At 45.1% G+C, this 23,928-nt stretch overlaps 1 protein-coding gene across 1 annotated transcript in view; it reads right to left on the bottom strand.

Moving 5' to 3' along the window:
• The window catches only part of AKAP13 (A-kinase anchoring protein 13), a 137,406-nt gene that overhangs the window by 70,691 nt on the left and 42,787 nt on the right, over positions 1-23,928 (bottom strand). Inside the window, exon 7 of the mRNA XM_075714142.1 lies at positions 22,041-22,117. Coding sequence (XP_075570257.1) covers positions 22,041-22,117 — 77 coding nt within the window. The remainder of the gene's footprint in view (positions 1-22,040; positions 22,118-23,928) is intronic.

Raw genomic sequence — 23,928 nt, 5'->3', positions numbered from 1 at the left:
TTGATGGCGCTCAAAGCCATCTCCATGCTGAAGGGCAAGAGCTCTTCCACCTGTTCCCCCTCTTTGCACCGTCCAGCTTGGGGGACAGGTACAGCGAGGAACAGACCGACCCGTTAGAGATGGGGAAAGGAACCTGTAAATAAGCGTGCACAAACATCATACCTTTAACAACACAACATCTACAGTCCTGTCCACCTTGGAAATGTCGCACAGGCTGTATCGCCTCTTATGGCGTTCGTACATTTTGTCCAAAAAGCCGGGAGCGGAGGAGCAGAGCCCACCATGAACCCCGGGCTGCCCGCGGCCAGGCGCGCTCCAGACCTCTCACATACGTGCTCAGGAGTCCCCGTGTCTCAGCACAGCAGCCTGTCCAAGCCTCTTAACAGGAAAAAGAAGATCCCAGAGCTGCGACCAGCTGATAAAGTCTTCTCGGAACAGATTTGCTTATACAGGCGACGCAGGAACTTATAGCAAACAAAAGGTATTTGAAGAGAGCTTTATACATGCAGGATTTTTTTTTTTTTTTTTTTTGCAACCGCTAAGAATGGTATCAGCCTTCCTGTTTTAGTAGTAATAATAATAAAAAAATGTTTTCCAGACAACTTTGATATCCAAAAAGCACCAGAATGAAAATCCTGCCCGAAAAGAGAACAAAAGCCAGATGTGTGCAGCAGGAACCCTGACGCTCTGAGAGGGAAGGCAGAAGGTAGGCTCAGCCACGACGGGTCTAATTCAGGAAAAAAAGAAAAAGAAAAAAAAAAGCGCCGATCACCGTATCCAGCGTAAATACTGTCACCAACGTGTTTTTTCTTTCGCGCCCTCGTGCACTGAAAGAAACGATCAAAAAAGGTACTTTCCTCCTTTCGAGTCAGTCCACTGTGCACCAGACAGGAGGGCTCGTTTGCGTTAAGTTTAAATTTCTAATGACAGCACAGGGCAAAAGGAAAGAAAATAATGAAATAAAGCCACTCCCTCCTGATTTGGGCTGGGACGTCACTACTTGCCTTTTTAGTCCTGCACCAGTGTTCTCCCAGCTTTCAAAATGTCTTTGCAGTTGTGGGAGCGTGATTCATCTCTTCAGATGGGGCGGGGGGGAAGAGGAGGGGGGGAAGAAAAAGCAGCAGCTTTTCTTCACCAGCCTCTTCCACCTCTGTCTGCAGGCACTCGGTGCGCGTTTGCTCGGTCCAAAAAGTGACTGAGAAGCAAAGGGACGTGTTTTCAGAGAGGTAAAAAGACTCTTCCCTCTCCCCCAGGCCAGGTGAATGAAAGACAATTTCAGGCTTAACTCTTCTCCAAAACAGGAATGGAAAGTTATGATTTAATCAGTGTGCACGCACACACACACACAGAGGGAAAAAAAAAAAAACCGTAAAAAAAGGAAATCAGCCATTTACTTTCTTTTTTGTTTGTTCGCAACACAGAGCAAAAGATTTCAGCCACTTGCTCTGCAGAAAATACAATTTCCCCTCTTTTATTCTAGCTGGAAAGGCAGAGGTTTTTTTCTTTGGAAAAAAAAAAAAACTCAACTAAAATTTTTTAGTCTTTCTAATGCTGGGCCAGTCCGCGCGTCTCTCCCCTCTCAATAGCTCATTCACATCAGCTGGGCCCTGCATGCACGCTGCCACATGGTTTCCTGTTTTCAAACTGCCCCCTTGCAGCCCCCTCCGCTTTCCACCCCACCCTGACCTCTCCAGGGATGAAATCTTTCCATACTTCTCCGGCTTTAGACATTCTCTCATTCACCGATTCAAAAGGGAATGGGGGTGGTTAAAAAAAAAAAAAAAAAAGAAAACAAAAAAAGGGGAGAAGAAAAGGGGAAGGGGAGGTTCTGTGGTTGGGAGCTTGTAGCAAGCAGAACTTGCTGCTTTTCTGGGCAGAAAAGCTGGAAACACAGGAATTGTTAATCCTGTGTTGCAAAGCAGGAAACGCAGGCATCGGAAACGGCGCTTATCAACTCAACGTTTAATTGCAGATCTCCAAAAGCCATCCTCCGCAGCGCCGGCTGAACCGGCCCACCTCCTGCTGCTGGGATTCGCTCCACTCGTGGAGCTCAGCTAAGGGTTTGCAGGTCTTGTCAGCCAGCCCCGCAGGGTGACCCAAGTCCCCTGGTTGTATGAGGCGCTTTGTAACCACCATCAAGCTCTGGCAAAGGTGATTCAAACCCTGCAACCGGCCGAAAGGGATGAAAAGTGAGTTTTCAGCATTTGCACGCAAGATGAGTCTTGCAAAGGAGCTCTACAGCCGTGTGCTGCGAGCAGGCGCTCCGGCTCCTCTCCTTCCAGCGCTGCCCAGCCTCCTGGCCACCCAAACCACTGCACCAGCAGCCCGCCCCTGAGTAGCAGGAACCCACTCCCATCCGCACCTGTTTGGTAGAACATCGAAGAACAGGATTTCACAGAACCACCAAGTGCTATTTTGGGCTCTCCTGCATCTGACACCCCCAATCCGTACAGCCAGGTTATGCAAAAGCATAATTATCCTCTAAACTTAGCAGACTCAGTAAGCAAGCTGAGAAGGGTGTCTTTTCCTAAGGCTACAGCACGGCTCGGTGGCACAGCGGCCAGCCACCGATCAAAGGTCCACCTGTGGGCATCATCCGTGAAGGTGTCCTCGTGCGCCGCAGTGGGCGGGCGACTGGCAGCGCATCAGCTCCTCCCGGTAAGTGACACAGGTATGCTCTTACCTAGTCAACGCGAGGTATCTCCCCCCACTTTCATTAGGCTCCAGTCTCCCCCTCACAACCCAAAGCTTCATCTCCACCACACCAACAGCTGAGCTGAGGACCTCCTCTATGAGGCTCTCTTACAGCTACGATCCCCAGCTTGAGATCTCAGCCAATGACTCTGCTCTCCTCAACAACAAGCGGAGCTTCTGCTTTCAGTATTAGGACATACACGAAATGTGGTAGTACTTTGGGGACTTTTTGGAGCCACCAGTTTTCCCCACAAGTAATGAATCCCAGCAATCATGTGCCTGTTGAGATGAGGAATCAGAAATGGCTGTGACAGCATTCCAGCCCTTCAAACACTACCATAAAAGGCAGGGATTTCCTCAAATCTAAATTTACAAGACAGGAACCTATAAACAAAGTGTGTGAATTTATTTCAGGTAAAGGAATTTGCAGCAGTTGCTGTACTTTGACGATGCTCTAATGTTTCATTATGGAGCACCCTTACTTTTTTAACCGATCCAGCAATTAAGTTTGTTTTCAGATCAATGCAATGATGGCTGCTGGCATACGAGGCTGAGATTTATCCAAACTACAGCTGCACAGCTCTGTCAAAGCTCTCCACTTAACGCGCTTCACCTTTGAACCGCAGAACCCCTCTAGCAACCCGAAGGAGATGTTCAGCTGCAAGGCTCAAGCAATGCCCACCCTGCAGAGGAGACTGCCGTGTGAGCATCGCTACTAACTGTGGTAGCGCATCTTCCACAGAGACGCGATAGGGCTGAAATGTAGCTGCATCAACACCCAGTCTTTTGTGGCTCACATTATCTCACCCTTCCTACAGGTAAGGAAGAATGAGAAACACCTCTAGCCAAAGGATGTGGGAGATGCACCGGGAGATGTGCAACCTTCACAGCAGGAAGTTAAAGAGAGGAGACCGATTTTTCTGAGCTATGCACAGGCATCTTGGTATGGCCAAAAGCCACAAGTAGCACAACGCGTGCCTTCATGGGACAGGAGGGAACAGAAACTTCAGGTGGAAGGCACAGGCAGGTGGCAAGAGCTGGCTAGGCTAGGGAAGCTGCCAGGCTAGCTCCAGGCAGGGTGGCTCTGGGCACAGGACGCGTCCCAGGACTCAGTACACATCCATACCCTACCTGTGAATCAAGATGATGACCTGCCTTCCTCCATAATTATGGGTCTTGATCTAGTAAAGGCTTCCAACTGATCCCTTTGGACCCCTCTACACCTTTAAAGCCACAGAGGGAAATAACACAAACAAACAAATAAACCAACAAAAAATACCACCCTCTCTCCCTTCTCTTTTTCTTTTCAAATGTAAGCTTCCAAATCCCTAATTTGTTCCAAGAGTTTTTCTGTGGTTATGTTCCTGACTCACAGCCAAGATCAGGAGGCCAGTGACGACTACAGACACCCAAAGTCCATCTCTTCTGCATTTCCAGACTTTACTGTTGAAGGGGGGGGAGAAACGTAATCTAAACAAATAGAAGCTAATACGCCAGACACACTCCCCCTTGGGAGACCATCACTCTCTTCCCACGTTAGGTGGGGCTTTTGCTGCATTGTTTCAGGCGAGAAATCTTGCCTTGCACACAGCCTCACGCACACGCAGGCACGCCGGGCAGACGCAGAAGACGGGACTCAGCCCGGACGCAGCAGAACAAAGGTTTCCAGTCTCTTTTGTCCATCTATTGAAGGCAGTCCCTTGAATGCCATACGCATGTTTACACAGTATACGGTATCTATCCTCAGAAACACAATGCACCAGACAATCAGAGGATAAAGATAAAATTAAAAAAACCCTACTCCGACGAGTACATAATTCTCTTTTTTTCTGCGAGTTGCTCAAAATGGAGCGGAGACGCGAGCAGCAGCCCGGGCCACCGGCTGCTGATGCGACAGTTCTGGGCTCCTTATTGAAAACATCTGGAAGCGCTGAGCCGCTTTGTGCAGACAGGAGTTTGAAACTATCCAATCGTTTCATATCCAAACCAAAGTCCAGCACTGCGGATTTCAAGGGAAGGAAAAGGGGGGGCGGGGAAGGCGCTCGATCGCACCATATGATCTGTAACTCATCCAGATAAAACTCCTCCTCCTCTACCCGCTAACAGACCTCTTAATGACAAGGAAATCATGGTTATTCTGAAACAGACTGCACTATTGTTATCTGTTTCAAATTACTTTTGCCATATTGTTATGAAACACTGAAAATGATGCAATCTGCTGAAATACTCAGGCGTATTAACTTTTTTAACTGCGGCGCTGATAGGAACTAATGGAGCAGCAGATGAAAGGAAAAAATTCTCCCTGTCTTAAGCAAGTCAAAACCCACTTTTGGGCACTAAACACAGGAGATAATAAATTCATGAGACAGTAAGAGAGAAGAATTACAATTTCAATTATTCTTTTCTTAAAAGAAATCAACGTTTTGGAACGGGTTTTTAACATTTTATGTTTCTGGCACTTGCAAGATTAGAAAACAAACCCCTTTTTTTCACAAACTAAATAAGGCAAAGGAAATCTGCACTCTAATACTGCAAACCCTGTCAGAGGAGCGCATCCAGTCTGGAAGGGAGCACAGATCCATCGTGTCTGCCGGGAGGCAGGTCAGCACCCACGCAAGGGGAGACTGAGACGGATGCTCGAACGTGGATTTTGAAGAAGACCAGGCATTTGCTGAACGCTAGCGAGCACTCACACCACAGACCTTGGTAAAGAGCCCTGGATGTTAAATAATGCATTTCTCATTCTTGCAAGAGCATCGCAAGACAGAGCAGAGTGTTGTGACTGACTCACTCCACCCTGCCTGCCCGTCCACATCCCTGCAGTGGCACTTTGGTCCAGGGCTGCATCCCTCCGGCTGCAGCGCGATTCACCAGCGCCCCACCAAGCAGCGTCCTCTTCACGGGGTGGCCCCAAAAGGCTGGTCATGATTTGGGATTCCCCTATGAGGCAGGGCATGGAAAGAAGAGGAGTCAGGAGAGGGACATGGGCTTTCCCCCGTGATCGGACATCACAGGGATCCATCTGTGGCAGGCGCCGCGCTGCTGTAAGGGGGAAGCTCAGCAATGCAGGCAACAAATCTTCACAAACCTGGTCCTAGAACACCTCAATATTCACCAGCCTGACTTAATCCTTGGGGCAAATCTTCCACAGTACCAACACAAGTTTTATTCTCCAGCCTGGGCAGCCCTGACTCTCCTAGAAGTTCCCTATTTAAATTACTCAGATCTTCATGCAAAGGTCTGGAGAGAGACATTTCCTCGCAGAGTAATACCATGCTTTGGGACAACACGACCAAGCTGAATTTTATATCCAAACAAACCACCGTACAGCTGCAGCCTCCATTCAAGCTCGAAGACATAACCATCTAATAAACAGCTGAAGAACCACAAAGGAGGAACGCAAAGGGCTTGAAGCTGTCAACACACGGATACATGGAGCACATGTTTTGAGAAAATAGAAAAACACCTTGAGAGACCTTCAGCAATTTCCTGACCTTCGCTTTTCTGCTATTTCTCAGAGAGTCGGTGTACGTTTGTCAGGAATTTCTACTGTCCGAACAACCTTCAGAAAAACGTTGAAGCTTTGGTCTGTCATGGAGCATGCCTGAACATCCTTCCAGAGGAAGTCAACTGCCCATCCTACTGCTCCCAAATGGCTACAGGAGAAACACATCCCACGCAAGAGATGAGCAACCCCTCAGCTGACTTTACATCGGTTTGCAACATCTAGTTCTGAAAATAACCGCAAATCGAGATATCTGGCTGGCTGAAGCGCTGTGGGATCTTGGACCATGCCACAGATATTTATTTAGCGTGTTGTGGGAGTTGAGAGAAATACTCTTTTCTTTTAAACACTGGACATGTCGTTTCACCCCATGAATTCCAGCATCCTGAAAATGGGGAAGGGAAAACACAAGTGGATAAAGTGAGAACAGTCCCCAAAACAGGCTGTCAAGGAGCACCTGAGCTATGACCCGCAGAAGCAAATCAGCGTCACAGAAGCAACCTGCACTGCATGTCCCGTGCGTCCTCCGGGACGCTGGCTGCTCCTGCGCTCCGGCACTTCCCATCAGGGCATGGGGTCTGATGATCTACAGATGGGTAAAATGCAAAAATATTGGGGTCTTTCATAAAGAATAACGCAATTTTCAATCAAGACGTCTGGATGGGAGATACTGCCTCGGCATCACAGCTGGCTCAGCCCAGCCTGAAGCTGCTGCCGAAGGGGGTGGTCGGAAATGACATTCACTTCTTTGACCTCATCCAGCACTAAAGCTGGTCACGTTAGCTTAGCTTAAATTTCCCTTCATGTTTTTCAGTTGCTGGTAACGAATGTGTGAATTTTACACGCACACAATGAGCAATAATCTTTGCTAATTATGGTGATTCAAGTCTCCTAGTCTAAAGGCAGGAATACAATTTCTGGGATCTGGAAAGATAACGATATAAATAAAAGTGTTTAAAATAGCAAATTGTATTTATAAGAGTTTTCAAACCATCGTAAACATTACGCAAGCCATTCGAAATTGGTTTGCATAGAGTATCCACCAAATACTTGAAGGCCTGCTTAATCCATACTAAACCCAAACAAGCAATGTCTAGTAACTCATCCTACAAATGATTTAAGTAGGAGATCATTGCATTTGTCCCAAATGCAAGAAAAAGGGGGATGCTGCGTTATCTATAAAGTTCACAAATGCAAAACTCTAAGGCATTTTTCATTTTTATACCATGTGTAATAACAAAGCATGTTCTGATATGAACATCACTCGGATAGATATAGGATATAAGAAAGTATTGATTTACACAAATAAAAACATACGTTCCATTATTCCATAATAACAAATTCCAGAAAGAGTAGAGCTTTACAGTTCGAGGTATGAGCTTAAAAATTCGCATGAGTTTTTGTGCAGGAAAACAGACCACCTCGCATTATCTTCCAAACCAACAGCTCGATACCCGCTGCTGTAGGCTCGGCACAGGAGCAGACAGACATCGCCTGAGCCGCTCTGGTACGCCTTGCTGTAAGAAGAGATCAGTTCCAGGATACGCCTGGTGGATGCTTCTATCTAAAGAACTTATGTATTTAGCTAAAAACAGAGACAGGATAGCAGATTACAGAGATGAATTGGCGGATAAAGCCCAACGAAAATGACGTATGGTATCAGCAAGTAAAATTAATAGACAATATAAAAATGACACAACTTGAGCCGAGGAAATTATTCAACTTTTACCATTCTTCTATGCCTCCAGTTTAAGGCACTGTAATCTAATTGAAAAACAGAGAAGGATCATTCAAATGAATAAATCATGCCAGAAAATGATTCAGCTTCCCTCCTTTTTTTTTTTTTTTTTTTTTTTATTTCCCCTTTTAATTGAAGTCCCTAAGACTCAGCCCTTAGGAAGCCCACACGACCGTGTATTGTCCTGGCCAGGCACTCTGTCAAAACGGAAAAAGTTATCTCTTCTTTCATCTTGTAACTTGAAAATCTGGGAGGGGAAGTGGTGAGAAAGCAGAGCACCGTACAAAGGCACCCATCATATTTCCAGGTCAATTTTTTGCTTGGCTGCTAATGAAGGCAGGGGACTGAAGACGCTGTGGTTATTAGTTTTGCCCTTCCAATATTTCTGTTTGCTTTGTGGGGAGGAGGATCTCAGACCCGATCCGTAACTGAGATGCTCCGAGTGCGGCCAAGCCCCCCTCTCCCCAGAAATAACAGACACTCCAGCTCACCTACCTACACTCACATCCAACCAGTATTTTCATGCCCTCTCTACATGCATTTGGAAACTTGAAATAAAATCCAACGCAAACTTTGAGAAGAGGCATTTGGATTCCAGCTCCTGCCTGGGAGGTCTGCTGTAGGACCACATGAGTATTCATTTGCTGACTGTTTTATCCATTTCCCTGGTAGTCCTCTGTAAAGAATATTAAACAAACATGTCTTTACAGCTCAAGAGCCCAGGAAAGAATGTTGACCCTGCGGAAGAAACCTGTTGTTACCAATTTTTACCCCACTTTTATCCCTTTGGTCTGAAGATGTCTGTGCAAGGGTAAGGATTCATCAAGTCCACAAAGCCATCATTAAGCACTGCTACAGCAGTACATGCTAAATATATTCTCCTCTTTAGCCCAATTCTAGAAAATATTCCTAGAGGAATTTCAAGACATCAAATGTATGTATAATTAAGAGCCAGCTATGTGGAAGCATCGTCATTAGTGAGGAATTTTCTCAACGGTTGACACTGCTCCAGAAAAATAAAAAAATATTTATTTCTAAGGTTATAAACTAACAGATGCTACACCTCCTCTACCAGCTTGTCAAAGATCCCTTTACAGTAACATTTGTTATTGCAGGGATAATTCCTAACTGGAATAATGGATCCAAGACCTGCTCCTATTCCTCTCCACTCAGTTAAAGGTAGGGAATGTCCCTGCAAACACTGAGAATGTCAGGCCAATACGGGTGTTTTAGGAAAACTTGAGTTGCTGGGTTTCTGTGCTCCCCTCTTTCATGCCACAGCTGCTGCACCTCCATACACTTCACAGCTTTAATCAATAGATAGATAAACACATTTAAGCCAATGGACAGAGATAACTGGGGGCAAAAATGCCCAAACCCAGCATTTATTGTATCTGGGAGCCTTGCAGTATCTCTGAGTTATCCTTCCGATTTGGGCTATCCCAGGAGCTGCAAAGTCACTGAGTTTCAGATAAGGAAAACGGAGCATCTGAAATTTCTCGCCAGTGACTACAAGGAAAGGGTTGGTTTTGTTTTCTTAGGAAGAAAGGGGGAAATGTTCTGGAGCTCTCTCTCAAGGCTAAAATCCAAAACATTTACAAGACTCAGAAGCAAGAAAGCTTGAAGATAATCAGCAGAACCGATGCCAGTTCAATCAAAGTAAACCAGTAACAGCAACTGGGAGGAGTACAGATTACGCAGCATCGTTCTGTACGGAAAAAAAAATATCCTTTTTGTTATGCAACAGTTAAATTATTTAACTAGAAACCCCTTCCATTCCAAGTTAGAATTGCTGACTGCTCAGCTAGTCATTTTGGCTATTATGTAGCATTAATCTCTGCTGTTTCTGAAGTTAGCCTTTCGGAGAAAAAAAGGCAACTTCAAAACATGCAAAAATTAATGAAAACCATATGTGGGATACTGTCATTATTCCATGTTTATAAGAGGATCAGGTTTTGTTAAATGGGCTTATTTAATGCAGACGCATAAGAAAAAATACCCAGCAAAAGATCTGAAAGCTATTGAAAGAAAAATATTTTCTTTGTTAACCCAAGCAGTCAGTAACAAGCAAAAAGACACAATTTGAAATAAAAGCCACTATATATTTTGGTGCAACTTTGTTTACAGCTTCACTGACAGCTTATAAAGTTCTCCTAAGTAGAGAAATCTCTCCTAGATGTATTCTACTCTTTTGACCCTTTTCACCCCCGTACTGTACTTAAGCTGGGACAACCTAAAAATCAATGGCTTATGGAAACATCTGTTGGTACAGGCACACAATTTATACTTTTTTCAACAGCTGTTGTTATTTTATGCTTTTTTTTGGCCAGGTCAATTGGTGAGACTGGAGAAAATTTTAGTTGGGCTCCTTTCCTGACGTTGGTCTCTCTTTAGCGGCTGCCGTCAGCACCCCGTTCCCTCTGCCCTGCCCTGGGACTTTGGGGAAAAAAGTGTCTGAATGTCCCCCAAGTCTGGTCTTGCTCACCAGCCTCAGACAAGAACTAAAGGAAACACAGCTCCCAAATGGGCACCTCCATTACCTCACTCATTCACCTAAACACTGACTTAAAATATCCCCTGCTAGTGCTGCTTTCTGCCCGGCACAAGGCAAAGCCCTCTCCCGCAGCACCCTCCGCTACCCATCTCCTTGGCTCCCCTTTCCGACAGCGCTCCACGATAAACCCCAGGTTTGTCTTGCCTCCCCTCCTGCTGTTCCACTGCTGGGATCCAGACATCTGCCGACGTCCTCCGTAAAAGATAACACACAATATATTTTAAGAGCCAACCTGCCGGAAGGTATTCGATGCTCCAGACAGCATTACTTACCAGATAGGGAACATGCATTGCTCGCAATGAGACATGCATAAAAACAGAATGTACTTTGCTTGGGAGACTAATGCTTACCTAAAAAACCCCATATATAAATTCAACCAAAATATCCTATTTTTCAACATTTCATTCAGCTGCTACTTGAAACAATATGTTCCTATATAAATTCTGTTTTCTTGAAAGAGAAGAAAACAACTTACAAAGCTTTTAAAGTGCTCTAAAAATAATTTTTTCAGTGTACATTCAAACTGTTGAGAGCCAGAGAAAGCCAATACTCCCAGCACAGATTTTTTTTTTCTTTCCCCCCCCCTTGCTCTTTTTAACAGAGAGGACTTGTTTAATCTTACCTTCCAAACTTCTTATTTCCCTGTCATGCACTCCTAGGGTCACTGTTGGTATTGAGTGAATTGTGCCAACCCCTGCCCGAAAGGACAGTCGCAAGAAAAGCCAGTTTAAACAGAAACTGCTTATCTAAAGGAGGGAGAGCCCAGGTTCTCAAGCGGAGGAGATATTTCAGCATTAAAGAATTCTAGGAGCTACTCCAAGACGCAAATTTTTGTTGTCTGGTGTACTGTAAGGATTTTAAGCCCAGAACGAAGTTATTTATTTAGTCTATATACTTAGAATTATAACAAAGGCAGAGGATTCATCTACACTCTTCTGGGTGCCTTCTGCATCGCTTTCAACACACGAAGTGAACCTCAGCTTCCTCAAAGGCAGAGAACAAGTAATAAACAAGTCTTGACAAGCAAAAATCAAATGCTGTCCCCCAAATATCCAGCTATGAACAAAAACGCCTTTAGAGGTTTCTCTCCGTGTCTCCCCAAAATGCAATTAAAAGCAAAATTTGCAAAAAGCCCTAAACCCCATTTCAGCCCGTGCAGCAGGGAGCAAAGGCCTCTCTCTCCCCCTTTCCCTTTTTAACACTGCAGGACCCTAATCTTTACAGTCAATGCATCTGCAGGTGGGAATATTTGGAAATGGTGTAAGCAACCCTCCTTCTCTTTTAAAAGGCTCAAAAAGGTACATTACTGCTCTTTTTTTTACCCCTTACATGCAGGCATTTGAAGCCAAGACTTGTCCACCTCCTCCCGGGCAAGCGGGTGAGTATGCATTTCCTCACCTTGTTATGGTCAGCAAGTTAAGACTAAAAATAATAGTGGAACAAAACACCAAGAAACACTTATTTATTCTCAGCAGACTTTAACAGCCCACCCCTGTCCATGCCTCTGGTAAGAATCAATGCGATCTGCAGTGCAATATTTGGAGGGGCAGAAGAGATTTCTACATTCCCAAGCACAAGATCTCATATTGAAACCGATGTTTCAGAGAACTCCACCTCCAGCCTTTGAAAATGTGTATTTTGGAAATAATATCCCTCCCAACCACTTGTAGGCATTTAACGTGTCCAGCTGTGTTAAGAAACCAAGCAAAAGTTCAGTGTCAAGTAAGTCAGGATTATGATCTTCTTGTGATTTATGGAGGTAAGTACAGTCTCAGACAGAAGAAAAACAAGTCACTTGATGCTAAGCAGACTCCGTACCAGGGCTCAGACTAATGAGTTAGTGAGGGCGAGGCTTCACATTCCTGCTTCTTATCTCACCAGCTGGAAGGACAACATATAAGAAGGGAGAACATATTCAGTTGGTAAATGAGATAGGCAGACCCAGCGCCACGGTACTTGCAAACACAGCTTTCGTGTTTGCAGTAGAGAAGATGGAAATGCTTCAGGACAGGGAGACACGCGGCATTTGGAAAAGGTGCCGTAGTTCCCACAGGTAAGAATACGCCCCCAAATAACTAAGTGCATAAATAAGGTGAAACTACTATTTTCACGGCTGTAATGCTATCAGGGTGTAAATCAAGGCAGAGCCTTCAGGGAGAAGCAATATCTAAGTAGGTTGAGAAAATCATAAGCCAAGCATTGGTCCTTTTGCAGATCTCAAAGGAGAGCAGCGTTAACTCAGGTTCAACACAGGATAGCAACAATTCCTCTGACTCGAACTACGCAAACAGAAGAGAAAGCAAATGAGGTAATGCAGAAATACTGGCTCTATCTTTTGGACTAGCCTCTTGGGCACAGCTACCGCCTTCGTTTTCGCTGAGTGCATCGCTGGCACCACGATGATAAACACAGTAAGCAAGAAGGGAGGGAGCAGCTAAGTTCACCACCGCTTAAGAGAAAATCAAAGTTAACTACATCAAATACTTGCTTATATAGGCATAAATTTAATGCCTAAGTGAAGCAGAGAAAGTGGAGGAAGAACCTTGTTAGCTGCAAGCGACCAAGTGCAAAAGAAAGCCTGGAATCTCTAGAGTTTGCTCCCATCTTCTAATTCAAATACAGCTGATCAAGTATATTTTATTAAACCATTGCAAAACTCTGTCACATTCTTGTTACAGCCTCCATGTTGGGGTTATTCCAAAGCAGAAGTCCAAAACACAGACCACAGGAGTAAAAGCAACAAACTGGCAACGGAAGGAGGTAAGCGGCAGTGAGAAGAAACTCTCTTCTTATCTCTTACGCCTACCTGCTCTGGGGTCTCCACAAAAAAGTTGCTACTGTCCATGCTTTTTACAGGACCTGCATTTGGAGACATCACCTCTTCTTTGGTGTGACCGATGACTAATACAAGTGCTCTAGCAAAATTCAGAAGTTTCCTTTCCTTGAAAGTTTTGATGAATTTGCTGCCATGACAGTAAGGACAGCTACGGCTGACCACAGCCAAACACAACACCAATTCATTGCTCTGCCCCTGGGGTGCTAAATTCTGACTTGCAGCTGCCTCTGCTCAGCCAAACCCAATCCCTTCCACACCAGTCAACTGGTTTTATTTTAGATATCATATTCTTGGATACCAAATCACTCGGTCCTTCTGTATAGACTAAGATATTTTAATCATCCACTGCAACACTAACCATCTATTCTTGTTTCACAGTCCCAAGCTTCAAGCCCTCTCCACCACCACCAAATTGCCCCATACTACTGCTCTGCACAGTGCAGACCGGGCAGAAAGCAGCGAGAAAGACGTCCCTGACAAAAGCAGAGAGCAGTCAATCTGTTCAACGTGAGCAAGGATGCTGCATGGAAAAGCAAACATTTAGTTATCATCCAGGCTCTTCCCTCATCTGATGTTTTAACAGCAGTTTGATCCCAGAAACGTTCTGCAACAGAAAGCTGAGTCACTTTGGGCCACACCAGGATGTGTACACGACACCGAGCAGTAACAGCAGAGATGTTGGAAGAAAAAAAATCTGAGATTTCCACCTTTGCATGGAAATGGTATAATAAGGGAAGATGGACCACCTAAAAAGGGGGGGGGGGGGGGGGGGGGAGACTGAAAACGATAACAGAAAGGGGAGTCCGTGCGACTACCACAAGGCTAAATGCATTTTGATTCCATGTTTCCATGGAAAGAGTGTTAGCAGGACTGGGTAAAATGCCAAATACGTTTTCAGAACGATTCCCACTGCATGAATGGAAACACTTAAGAAGTATTCTTTCTAATCTCCACTCTAGTTCTACATACAACTCTCTCTCCTTTGTCCTTTACTTTTTTCTTCTTACTCACACCATTCTTTTCATCCTTTGGTGGAAGATGAAGTCAGAAATGCCATGCTTGGATGCTGCCGGAGCCCGTAATTCTTTATCAGTGGCCAAGAGTCCTGCTCATCTCTCAGGTAGCTGTACCCATCCGAGCACTCTCAGACTGCACTGCTAGGTTTCACCCTCTAACACGGATGTTAAAGAGGGGAGGTAGGATGCAAACACCAAGTCCGTACAAACCTCCAGTATAACCCACGTCAGGCAATGTAACCCCGCACCAGTTCTAGCACCGGCACGGCAGTTTGTTTAGAGCTGCAGTGTATCACTCATAGGACATCCAGTCTCAATGGGAACTCTTGAAGCAATGGAGAGCTAACTCCTTCCCACAGTAACTTACTCAAAGAACTGACTATTTTCCCCCTTCAAAGTTTTCACTGTCATTCCTACAGTGTCAACTTGCTTAACCTCACCTTCTAAACGCTGCATCTCATACACGGCTCTTCCATCAGAGTAAAAAGTGGGAAGAAAGCTGTTCCCCATGCGTACGGTTATAGTCCAAAGCTCCCCAAATGGCAGACACTGCTCTGAACCCACAACAAAAGCTTTGCCCAGGTCTCAGCTCACTTTTGAACCTGGCCCGTTGACAGCACAACCTCCCAAGCACTTGTGCTGACCCAGCAGAGGAGGAACCGCAGTGCCCGCCAGCGGCTGTCGCTGCTGAAGCCATGACCCAGCGGTACCCAGGGGCTTTCCCCCTCCACCTGTCACTTCTCGCTGTGGTTCACCTTTCAGGAGACTTTCTGGATTTCTGTCCCAAAAAGCTTTCCCAAATCCTGAAAAACTATACTTAAAAAAACCTGCCACGGAGGATAGCGGTTAGTGTAGGGTGGCAAGAGAACTGAAGCACCAGTCCATGGCTCCCCACAAAACCCCAGAACAGATGTATGGTAATGTAATTAAAAACCTATTTTACGTATTAATGAGGTTTTCCTCTAAGGCGGTGTAACTACCAGTGAACTGCAAAAAATTTAAGTCTATAGAAAAACGTAAATGCTGGCTTCTCTGCATTGTAGGGTGCCAACTTCAGCTTCCAAAATATCAGAATGGAGCTAGATAGGTTCCTTCAGAAGGATAAAAAAAAAAAAAAGTGATGTGATACACCAAAGTACCCATTTGTCATAATAACGCAGTCTCCATTGAAAAGTCCACATTTGGTCTCCCATGTTATCATCTTAATTTCCTCTATATTTAGATCAGGAATTTAGTGTGTAGTAACCATGTCTACCATACAACAGTTACACCACAAAACTTTAAAGAGATTTCAAACACAAATAAAAGAATCCATATGATACAGGAGACTGAACCATTCAGAAACGGCACAGTATTTTCCTTCTCAAGGTACAATATTCAATGCCAGCATTCCTTTGCCACAGTAACAGTCCTATACATCCGCTATTTTATGGATCCATACTTTCATGACTGCATAAAAAATGAATGTATCTAACCACTGGAAGAGAACTCCAAACCCAGGATTTTCTATACTGGAAATCCTTTAGCTCTGTATTTTATAAACTTGTGAAATCATGGAGTCCTGTTCCTAAAAGGGCCTCAGAAAGCTACTTGAATACACTGATGTTAAATAATTCATATGAGTGAATCCCTTTGTCTGAAACAAGACAAAACTTACGAAACGGTTGTCTTTAATCTCCATCCATCTCAAGACTATGGCAGGAATATATATGCACAGCTCTGCCTTCGAGGCAACAGCATTTGCAGATGGTAAATAGAATCGCAGGTAGCTCTTGATGCTTTTAAAACGAGCGTGAAAAAGCTGAGGGATAAACTTCCTTTGCAGCTGATACTGGGAGGATGACAGAGCCAGATGTTTTATTAGAGGAAATAAGGAAATGATGAAAAAACAGAGTATCAGGGCTACACACAGCAAACTTTGCCTCTAGAAACCGTCGCCTGTGGTGGCTGAAGGGGAAGGCACAGGGGAAGAGAAGCAACTCACCACCTCTAGAGATCACCAAGGGCTAGCACAAGCCCTGCGGCCGCAGCGAGCCCTGGGGGCGGCGCGGGCGCCTTCATCCACCCCGTCCTGCCGCAGGCTCGCGCCGAGCCAAACCTGGGAGCAGCATCTTTGCGCTGAGTCGGGGATTTGGCTCGGCGTCCCTGTTCCTGCTTCTCTTGCTAACATCCGTGAATCCTGTGACGGAGCTTGGAAACGACTGTCTCAAGCTGAGGATTAGCAGCGTTCAGGAGAAAAAGGCATTGGAACTGCAGCACCCGGAGAAATTAAGCGCAGGACAAAAAAAATGCCACAATAGTTGTATAAACACCTTCCTGCTACAGATATCAAAGCATGAGTAATAGCAAAGGCCAAACAAGAATCCCAGCCTGGTTCGGATTTATTTTTTTTTTTCCCTCCCCCTGCTTTTCTTCTAACTCTGCGCAGCATGTGCCGCGGACTCTGGCTTACGCAGCGATGCACAGAACAGATGGCGAAACCCAGGGCGAGCTATTCTGCACAGCGATGAACTTAGTCAGGGGTTGACTGTCTGACACAATTTCCTCCTGGACCTCTCGAGCCTCAGCTTTGAGCATCCGGGGCAGACACAGGATGCTGGTGGGTGTGAGAAAGAGCCCCGCGGATGACTAGCCTAAAGCCTTGACCCGATGGGTATGTGTGTGTCACCCTCCAGCAGTAATGCCAGGCTTAGGGCAGGGTCCTTTTTGGCTGGTTTTTTCCATGTTTACTCTAGTTACAGGACAACATTTACAAAGAGAGAGTTACTCAAGTGATTTTAAACAGGCAGGGCGAGGATGCAGCTTATCATTAAGGCCACACTTTCCACCGCTGGACCCCACTCTGACTTGTATCTAACACTTCAGCCACTCGCTCTGAAATTTCCCATGCTGTTGGGAAGCTTCGCATGCTGTTCCGCAAGTCCTTTGGAAAACAGGGATTTGCAATCACCATCCCACAGTACACACACATGTACACACGTGCAGATGGAGAAAATGGACTTCAGTGCACACCGACAACCTGAATTTTGGTAGGTCCTCAGGGTGAGCAGTTCATTAAATAAGGTATTTCCTAAGAAAATAACTTAGAGCCTGGAGAACCATAATGACCCCTTGTCTGGGGTCACCGACAAGATTCAGCATCTTTGAGCCACGAAGCATCTCTCTATTATTTGACTTGACCACCAACCAGCACCAGCACCAGGCTCTCCTCCTAAGGACCAGCCACTAGAGGGGGGTGACACTGTACACCTTGGCCGCAATTTTCTCCATTTATCTGCTGACTCCAGGGGAGAGAAACATGGAAGACTACAGTTGGGGGAGGACAAATCTCTGGATCCTTCACACCTACTGATCATCTATCTCAACGCCATGTGAGTTTCTCCTCTCTCCCACAAGCCCTTTTCCACCCATTCCAGCCCATCCCCTCTTCCCACCTCCATCTCCTATGGTTCTGCAATCCCTTCCCTGTCCCCTTCCTTTGCATACCCTGCCGGACTCCGGCCAAGCTGCTCCCTCCTCTTCTCCCTGTTCAGTGAAGCACAAACCCAGGGGCCTACAAACCAAAAGCAGTGGGCAACAACAGAGCTGGGGCTCTGTCCTGACAGAGCATCATCTATCTTATCTGTAACAACAACTCCCATGGAAGGAGGCTTCCTAGCCTCCCTAGGTGGTCTTGCGACAGTTTCATGATGATAACAGGATGTTTTCTCAACATCCAACCTAAATCATCCTGTCAAATTAGTAAATCAGTAAATTAAGCTGCCATGGAAATCTGGGACTTTAATAACCACTATTACATGTTGGCAGACTGCTAGATTGCACAACAGTTTTCTTTTTGTTGCACTGAATAAATTCAATTCTTTCAACCTCTTCTCACGTTTCTTAATCTCTTCTTGTTGCTTTATTCTGGACACCTTCCAGTAGGCCTGTGTCCTCCTCGGAGCGGGGCACCCCAAACTGGATTCGATGACACTGATCTGGCTCTGCAGTGCCGCGCACGAGAAGGCCACCTCCTGCACCTTACGGAGGACGCTCCTTCAACGTCACTCAGAACAAGATTTGCCTCTCTCGCAATATCCTCTCGCTGATGATTTATTTGCGGTCCACTAAAAACCCTCAAGCCTGTTTCTACCCATCCCTCTCCAGCTTAAGCCTAACTTAGTTAACGTGCATTTTGATTTCTTCTTTGCAAATGAAGCACTCTGTGGCTGCTTTTATCTCTTATCTGGATGCACTCTCCAATTTCCTAAGGTCACTCTGAACCCTGACCCTGTTCTCCCAAGTGCCTGCAACCCCGCCCAACCTGATGTCATCCAAAAGTGTTATAAACACACTTCCATCTTCCAAACCATGACTGAAAATATTGGAAGCTTTCCCCCAGAAAGTGAGCCTGCTGATATATCACACATTACCGCACTACTTGGAGCAGTGGAGAGATGAAAGTGCAAATCTTTTTCAAGCTTCATTCTCTGTGAAGCTATTTAGAAATGCCATGTTTATCTGGTAGGCTGCAACTCCTGAAAATACAGACGTTAATTAAAAACTAATTCATGTGGTAAAGGTAGGATGCATTAAATTCAGTAGGAACTAACTACTGAAATTAATAAATACAATGAGAAGGCTATTTCCCAGTGAACTCCGTTTCTGGGGTCAGCCACCTACAATTTGTCAAGCCACAGGCTTAGACAACCGATGTCGTCGGATGAACCCAGCAGTGCAACCTTATCCATCCTGGCACATGAAGACAAAGATTCAGAAAATAATGAATCATAACTGATTTCTGGGATCAACACAAGAAGAGAAGTCTATCAGGGTACAGCTCGTTTCACACTGTTGCTTTACTTCCATAATGCTGGAGCCACCAGGCGGCATTTCTAAATTATTTTAATATCGCAGTATGCAGAAGCCAAACCAGATTTCTCATCAGAGTTAAGAATCTAAAGTTATTCAATTTAAAAAATGCTGAAGCCTAATTTTAATAGATCACATCAAGTTATTGTCCCAGCTCTACTCAAAATCCCCAAACCAAGCAGGAAGATAAGGACCAGGGAAGGTTCAGGATGAGCACCCACCACCCAACACAGAAGCACAGACTCATAGAATGGTTTGGTTGGAAGGGACCTTAAAGATCATCTAGTTGCAACCCCCCTGACATGGGCAGGGACACCTTCTACTAGACCAGGTTGCTCAAAGCCCCATCCAATGTGAAAGGAGCTTGGGGAAGTTCTAGTTACAGAATTTCTATAGCTGAACAAATACAACTTCTGAGAAAACATTCTGGAGATTTAAGAAACAGACACTTTAAAAACCCATTTTAATTGGAAAAACCATTTTTCCATTATTTTCTTTTCAGTGCTTATAAGCCTACAAACCATTATTTTCCTAAACATTTTTCAGCTGCAGCTTTTCCATGACATGCACAAGAGCCTCTCTCAGGCAAAGTCTTCTGAAACGACTACAGGAAAAGCATGTGCAACCTTATACATGTAATACTGGAGTACGCTTCTTGGCATCGCAAATCCAGATAAATCGCTGCCTTTGGAAACCAACTCACGAGAAGGAATTTTCCCCCGTCTCTTTCCAGTGTGCTCAAGCTTACTGTTACTCAGCCTAATTCCACTATACAAGAAGCTGCACTTTTTGGGCTCCAAAACATTTTTTTTAACAGTCTGTGCACATAAACAGCTTTCTACATTGCATATTTATAAATAAGACTCCAAAATTCTCACCCATAAACCAGGAGTTAATGCAGTTCCCAAGGTCCAAAGTTGCTGACAGCGCCGGTGAGACTGCTAAATACCTGCAGCTCCTGACCAGATGCAAGCAACAACATTTCTATTTGCAACAAGTTAAGAAAACCGCTTTTACTAACCACAAAATGGCTCTGTAATGAGAAGGCAATGAGCACCTGAAAGACTTCCGGCTACAAAAAAAGTCAGCGCTAAATAAAGCAGAGACAGGACGAGGCAGGAGATGCACACTGCACAATGGCTTTCACCAGCCAGCTCCCTACCCAACCTACACGTGTGAATTAAGCTCTATTTATAAGTCTTCCACTGTTTTTTTTTTTTTTTTAAATGACCTTAATATAGTGCATTTGTTGTTTTGTTTCTGTTGAACTTAGCAACAGGAAACCCTGTCAGTCCTGCAGCAAACTTTCCATTTCCCTGGCACTCCCATTCCTGCACCAGAAAAGCCAGATTTCTAAAGAGGTGTTTGACGGGGTGGGAGGGAGAAGAAGTAGAGAAGAAAGCACACACACACAAAATCAAAATGCCTGTAAAACATGCAAAATGGAAGCCAAATTCAGTATGTTTAAATTCTTTTTTCCCCTGTTTGGAAGGAAAAGGCAGTGCCCTAATTTGCATTTTCTAAAGAGTTTTGCTTTACTACCAGATACCTAAGTATTAGTCATGAAAATCATCTTTAATAACGGGTCCATTAAAAAAAATCATCAGTATCTTTACACTCACGCACTCCAGTAACAAAAGACTTACTTATCAGACAGCACAAATTTTAGCTCGCAAAGTTATTTGCTCTAGTCCCTGGCTAACTCACCGAGCAAACAGCTACAGAAATTAAGCCTTAACTTGTTAAAAACAAAATAAACCTGATTTTATTACAAGCTTTGGCAAGACTGTTCTGCCGCCTAAAGAGCTTTACTGCGGGATGAGCAAAGTTTTTTCGTGCTCCACCCTGCAATGTTAACTCATCCCCACAGTATTTTCTCTTTTAACAGCTTCATAATGGTACGCTAACACACAAACACAGCTGCTCAATGGCAACGTGCACCAACATAGGCTGTGAGCAATTTAGCATTTACAAAACACTTTCTTTTTCAGGAACAAGAAACTATATAAAAAAAAATACAGGAGCAAATGCAAATCCAGCTAGAAAAGGTAAGAGCAAAAAACCCAGCTCTTGATAAAGCAGAATATGTATTAAGGGTGCTTTAAACCAAAATAACGTTCTTGTCAAGCCCGATATTCATGGGGTTTTTTTATTATAGACAGTCCTTAAATGTGGCAACGCACAAGTAACAGAAAACAATACCAACTGATTTCTGATCCCTGGCATGACTTTTTTATATTGTTTCACCGCCATGAGCAATACGGGCTTTCCCCCCACATTTGATCCCTGTATGTCTTCCCATTACTAATTTTTCTTCCAGCAAAGGCACGAATGCTCCCAGCCAGCAATGCCTGTAGACCTCAGAGTCTGCGCACGCACCGACACCGACCGCAGCCACGTTCTCCTCTGCCAAAAACTCCCCGGAGGGGCAAAGCGTGAGAGGGGACAGAGGGACTCGCCAGGACCACGCACGTGCGGGGACCTCGGAGGCGCCGCCGGCCCCCACGCGGCATCGCCAACCCCAAGCACGTTACGGGGCGTCACTTTTATCAAATTATATACAAATCTTAGTACAGCCTCGCCTCACGAGGAAGCATTTGGGTCAATCTCTATGTCACCGACCGAGACAACATAAACGTGGCTTAAGTCAGGCTTGAAAAATGCAAGGTCTAAAAAAGCCCACACTGTTTTCAAAAGGCTAAACCAACGTCACGGTGATGGATGCTATTCAGCTTCGCAAAGGCTGAGAAAGAAAAGCAGCAAGTTAGGTGGCCGGACGCAGCAGCGGTGGCGTTTCTTTAAAAAGTACTGAAAAGACAAGGTGACAACGCGTAAGTGGCACTCACCGCTTCCTCGCGGGCTGCGCTGTCGTCACAATCCTTCCGAAAATCCACCTCGCTTTCAGATTTCATTTCCAACTTCCCTGTGAAAACAGAGGGTTCACGCAGGCAATTTAAAAGCAAACTTCTTTCAGCGCTGCTGCTATTTTTCTGTTTATTCAAACCAGTCTCAAAAGAAAAAAAAAAAAAAAAAAGAAAACCCAACCCCAAAACCCCTTCAACAAGTCCATTTGACTTCCAACATCTGGTTTCATTCCTGACTTTGCTGCTTGTTTGTTATTAGTCTCAACAGCTATCATGTCTGGGACTGAAGGAAACTATGAAACAGCGGCAAGCACGGGGTACAACTCCTGAAAAGCTCTAGGTGAGGCTGAGCACAGCTGCACGTATTGCCCATGTATCTTCTTGGCTCCCGGTTTGTCTAGTTAAAGAACCAAAATTTTCGCTGTTTTCCTTCTTGCCATAACCCAAAGATAACATAAGAAACCAGCCTTGCCTTCTCTCAACAGGTATTTTAAGTGGGGAAAAAAAAAAATCACAAGCTTCAAAAATTCAGCCCACCTGCACTGCCTTAAGGATGACAATTAGATCCCTGGACCAGGCAGGCAAATCCTTTTCTGCTGGAGTTTACGCAGTCCCAGCTGATCTGCCCGTTCCTCATGCTCCCGCGATGGTGTCACCACTGCAGTGGTACAAACATCACGTCCCAGCTGCTTCCCCTGCCCAGCAAAGCCTTCGCGGGTCACCGCTCCCCTGCCATTCCCCTTCTGTGTGCCTTCTCCTGGCGTCGACCCAACGTCCTCATCCCCTTTCAACCCTGAGCTAATGCCTCTTACGACACACAGGATGCTTGTAGAGGAGTGAAGTGATTTGAGCCAAGCCACCCAGATGGAGTGGCTGTGTTAGGGCTCACCCCCCCCAATCCCACTCTGTCTCCCATTCCTGCTAAAACCAAACACTGGATGGATGACCGCACCTCCTTACGGGCGGCGTACCTCTGCACTGAGTTTACCGCTTCAGGGATTTACCAAGAGGAGCCTCCCATCTTCACAGGGAAACTGCTCTAACAACTGTCACCAATGGTTTTACATTGACATTAAAGTCTACCCTTGATTTTGGGACTATCTGTTTTTGCAGTGTTCTATTGATAAACTAATCCCACGTCATTAAGTCAAATTGGCATGATTCTGTCTCGATTAGATGAGTTTGTGGGCAGACTCTCAGAAATCAGAGGTACCGCTACAAATTTCTGCGAGTCCCATTTGTTGGCAAAGCAGAGGTTATGGTGGCAACGAGATCTGCTCGGGGTCACGGCAGTGCCGTGACGGTTGAGATCTCGGTCCAAAGGCAGAACACGCAAGGAAGGAACCTCCGGTGCACTGAGGACAGGAGAAGCAAGCGGTGCAATGATACTCCGTGCTGGGTAAGAACTGGAGGATGAAGATGCGTGCCCTCAGGATGAAATTCAAGGGGACGATATTTTGCGCTCTGCCACTTCTTCCTAAACTTCTCTTAAGAAACATATCTCAAAGGAAAAGCACTTTAATGCTATCACAGAGGTCTCTGGGGCATAGAACACCTTATTGCATGCGTGGTATCGTAGGTGACACTTGTTATCGGTTCACCCTGCTACTCTAACGGGAAGGAAATTGTAGGAAGTGCTCTACCACAGGGAAAATGCCATTGATGACAACAAGTTGAAGACTTAAAATTCAAAATAAGGTGATATTCTTCTACCTGGCAATGAATATTTCCTTTGAATGCTGAGATCTACAAGAGATACACTAGGGATACTTCTCCCAGGAGAAGAGCTAGGGAGCAGTGATTACGGTATTTGTTAATTTAAGAGGCCAAAACCCAACCATACAACCTAACCTTTCCAGGGTCGCTTTCT

Source organism: Pelecanus crispus, chromosome 7, assembly GCF_030463565.1.
Source record: "Pelecanus crispus isolate bPelCri1 chromosome 7, bPelCri1.pri, whole genome shotgun sequence".
NCBI classification, from domain to species: Eukaryota; Metazoa; Chordata; class Aves; order Pelecaniformes; family Pelecanidae; genus Pelecanus; species Pelecanus crispus.
This window is presented reverse-complemented; position numbering and strand designations above follow the sequence as displayed.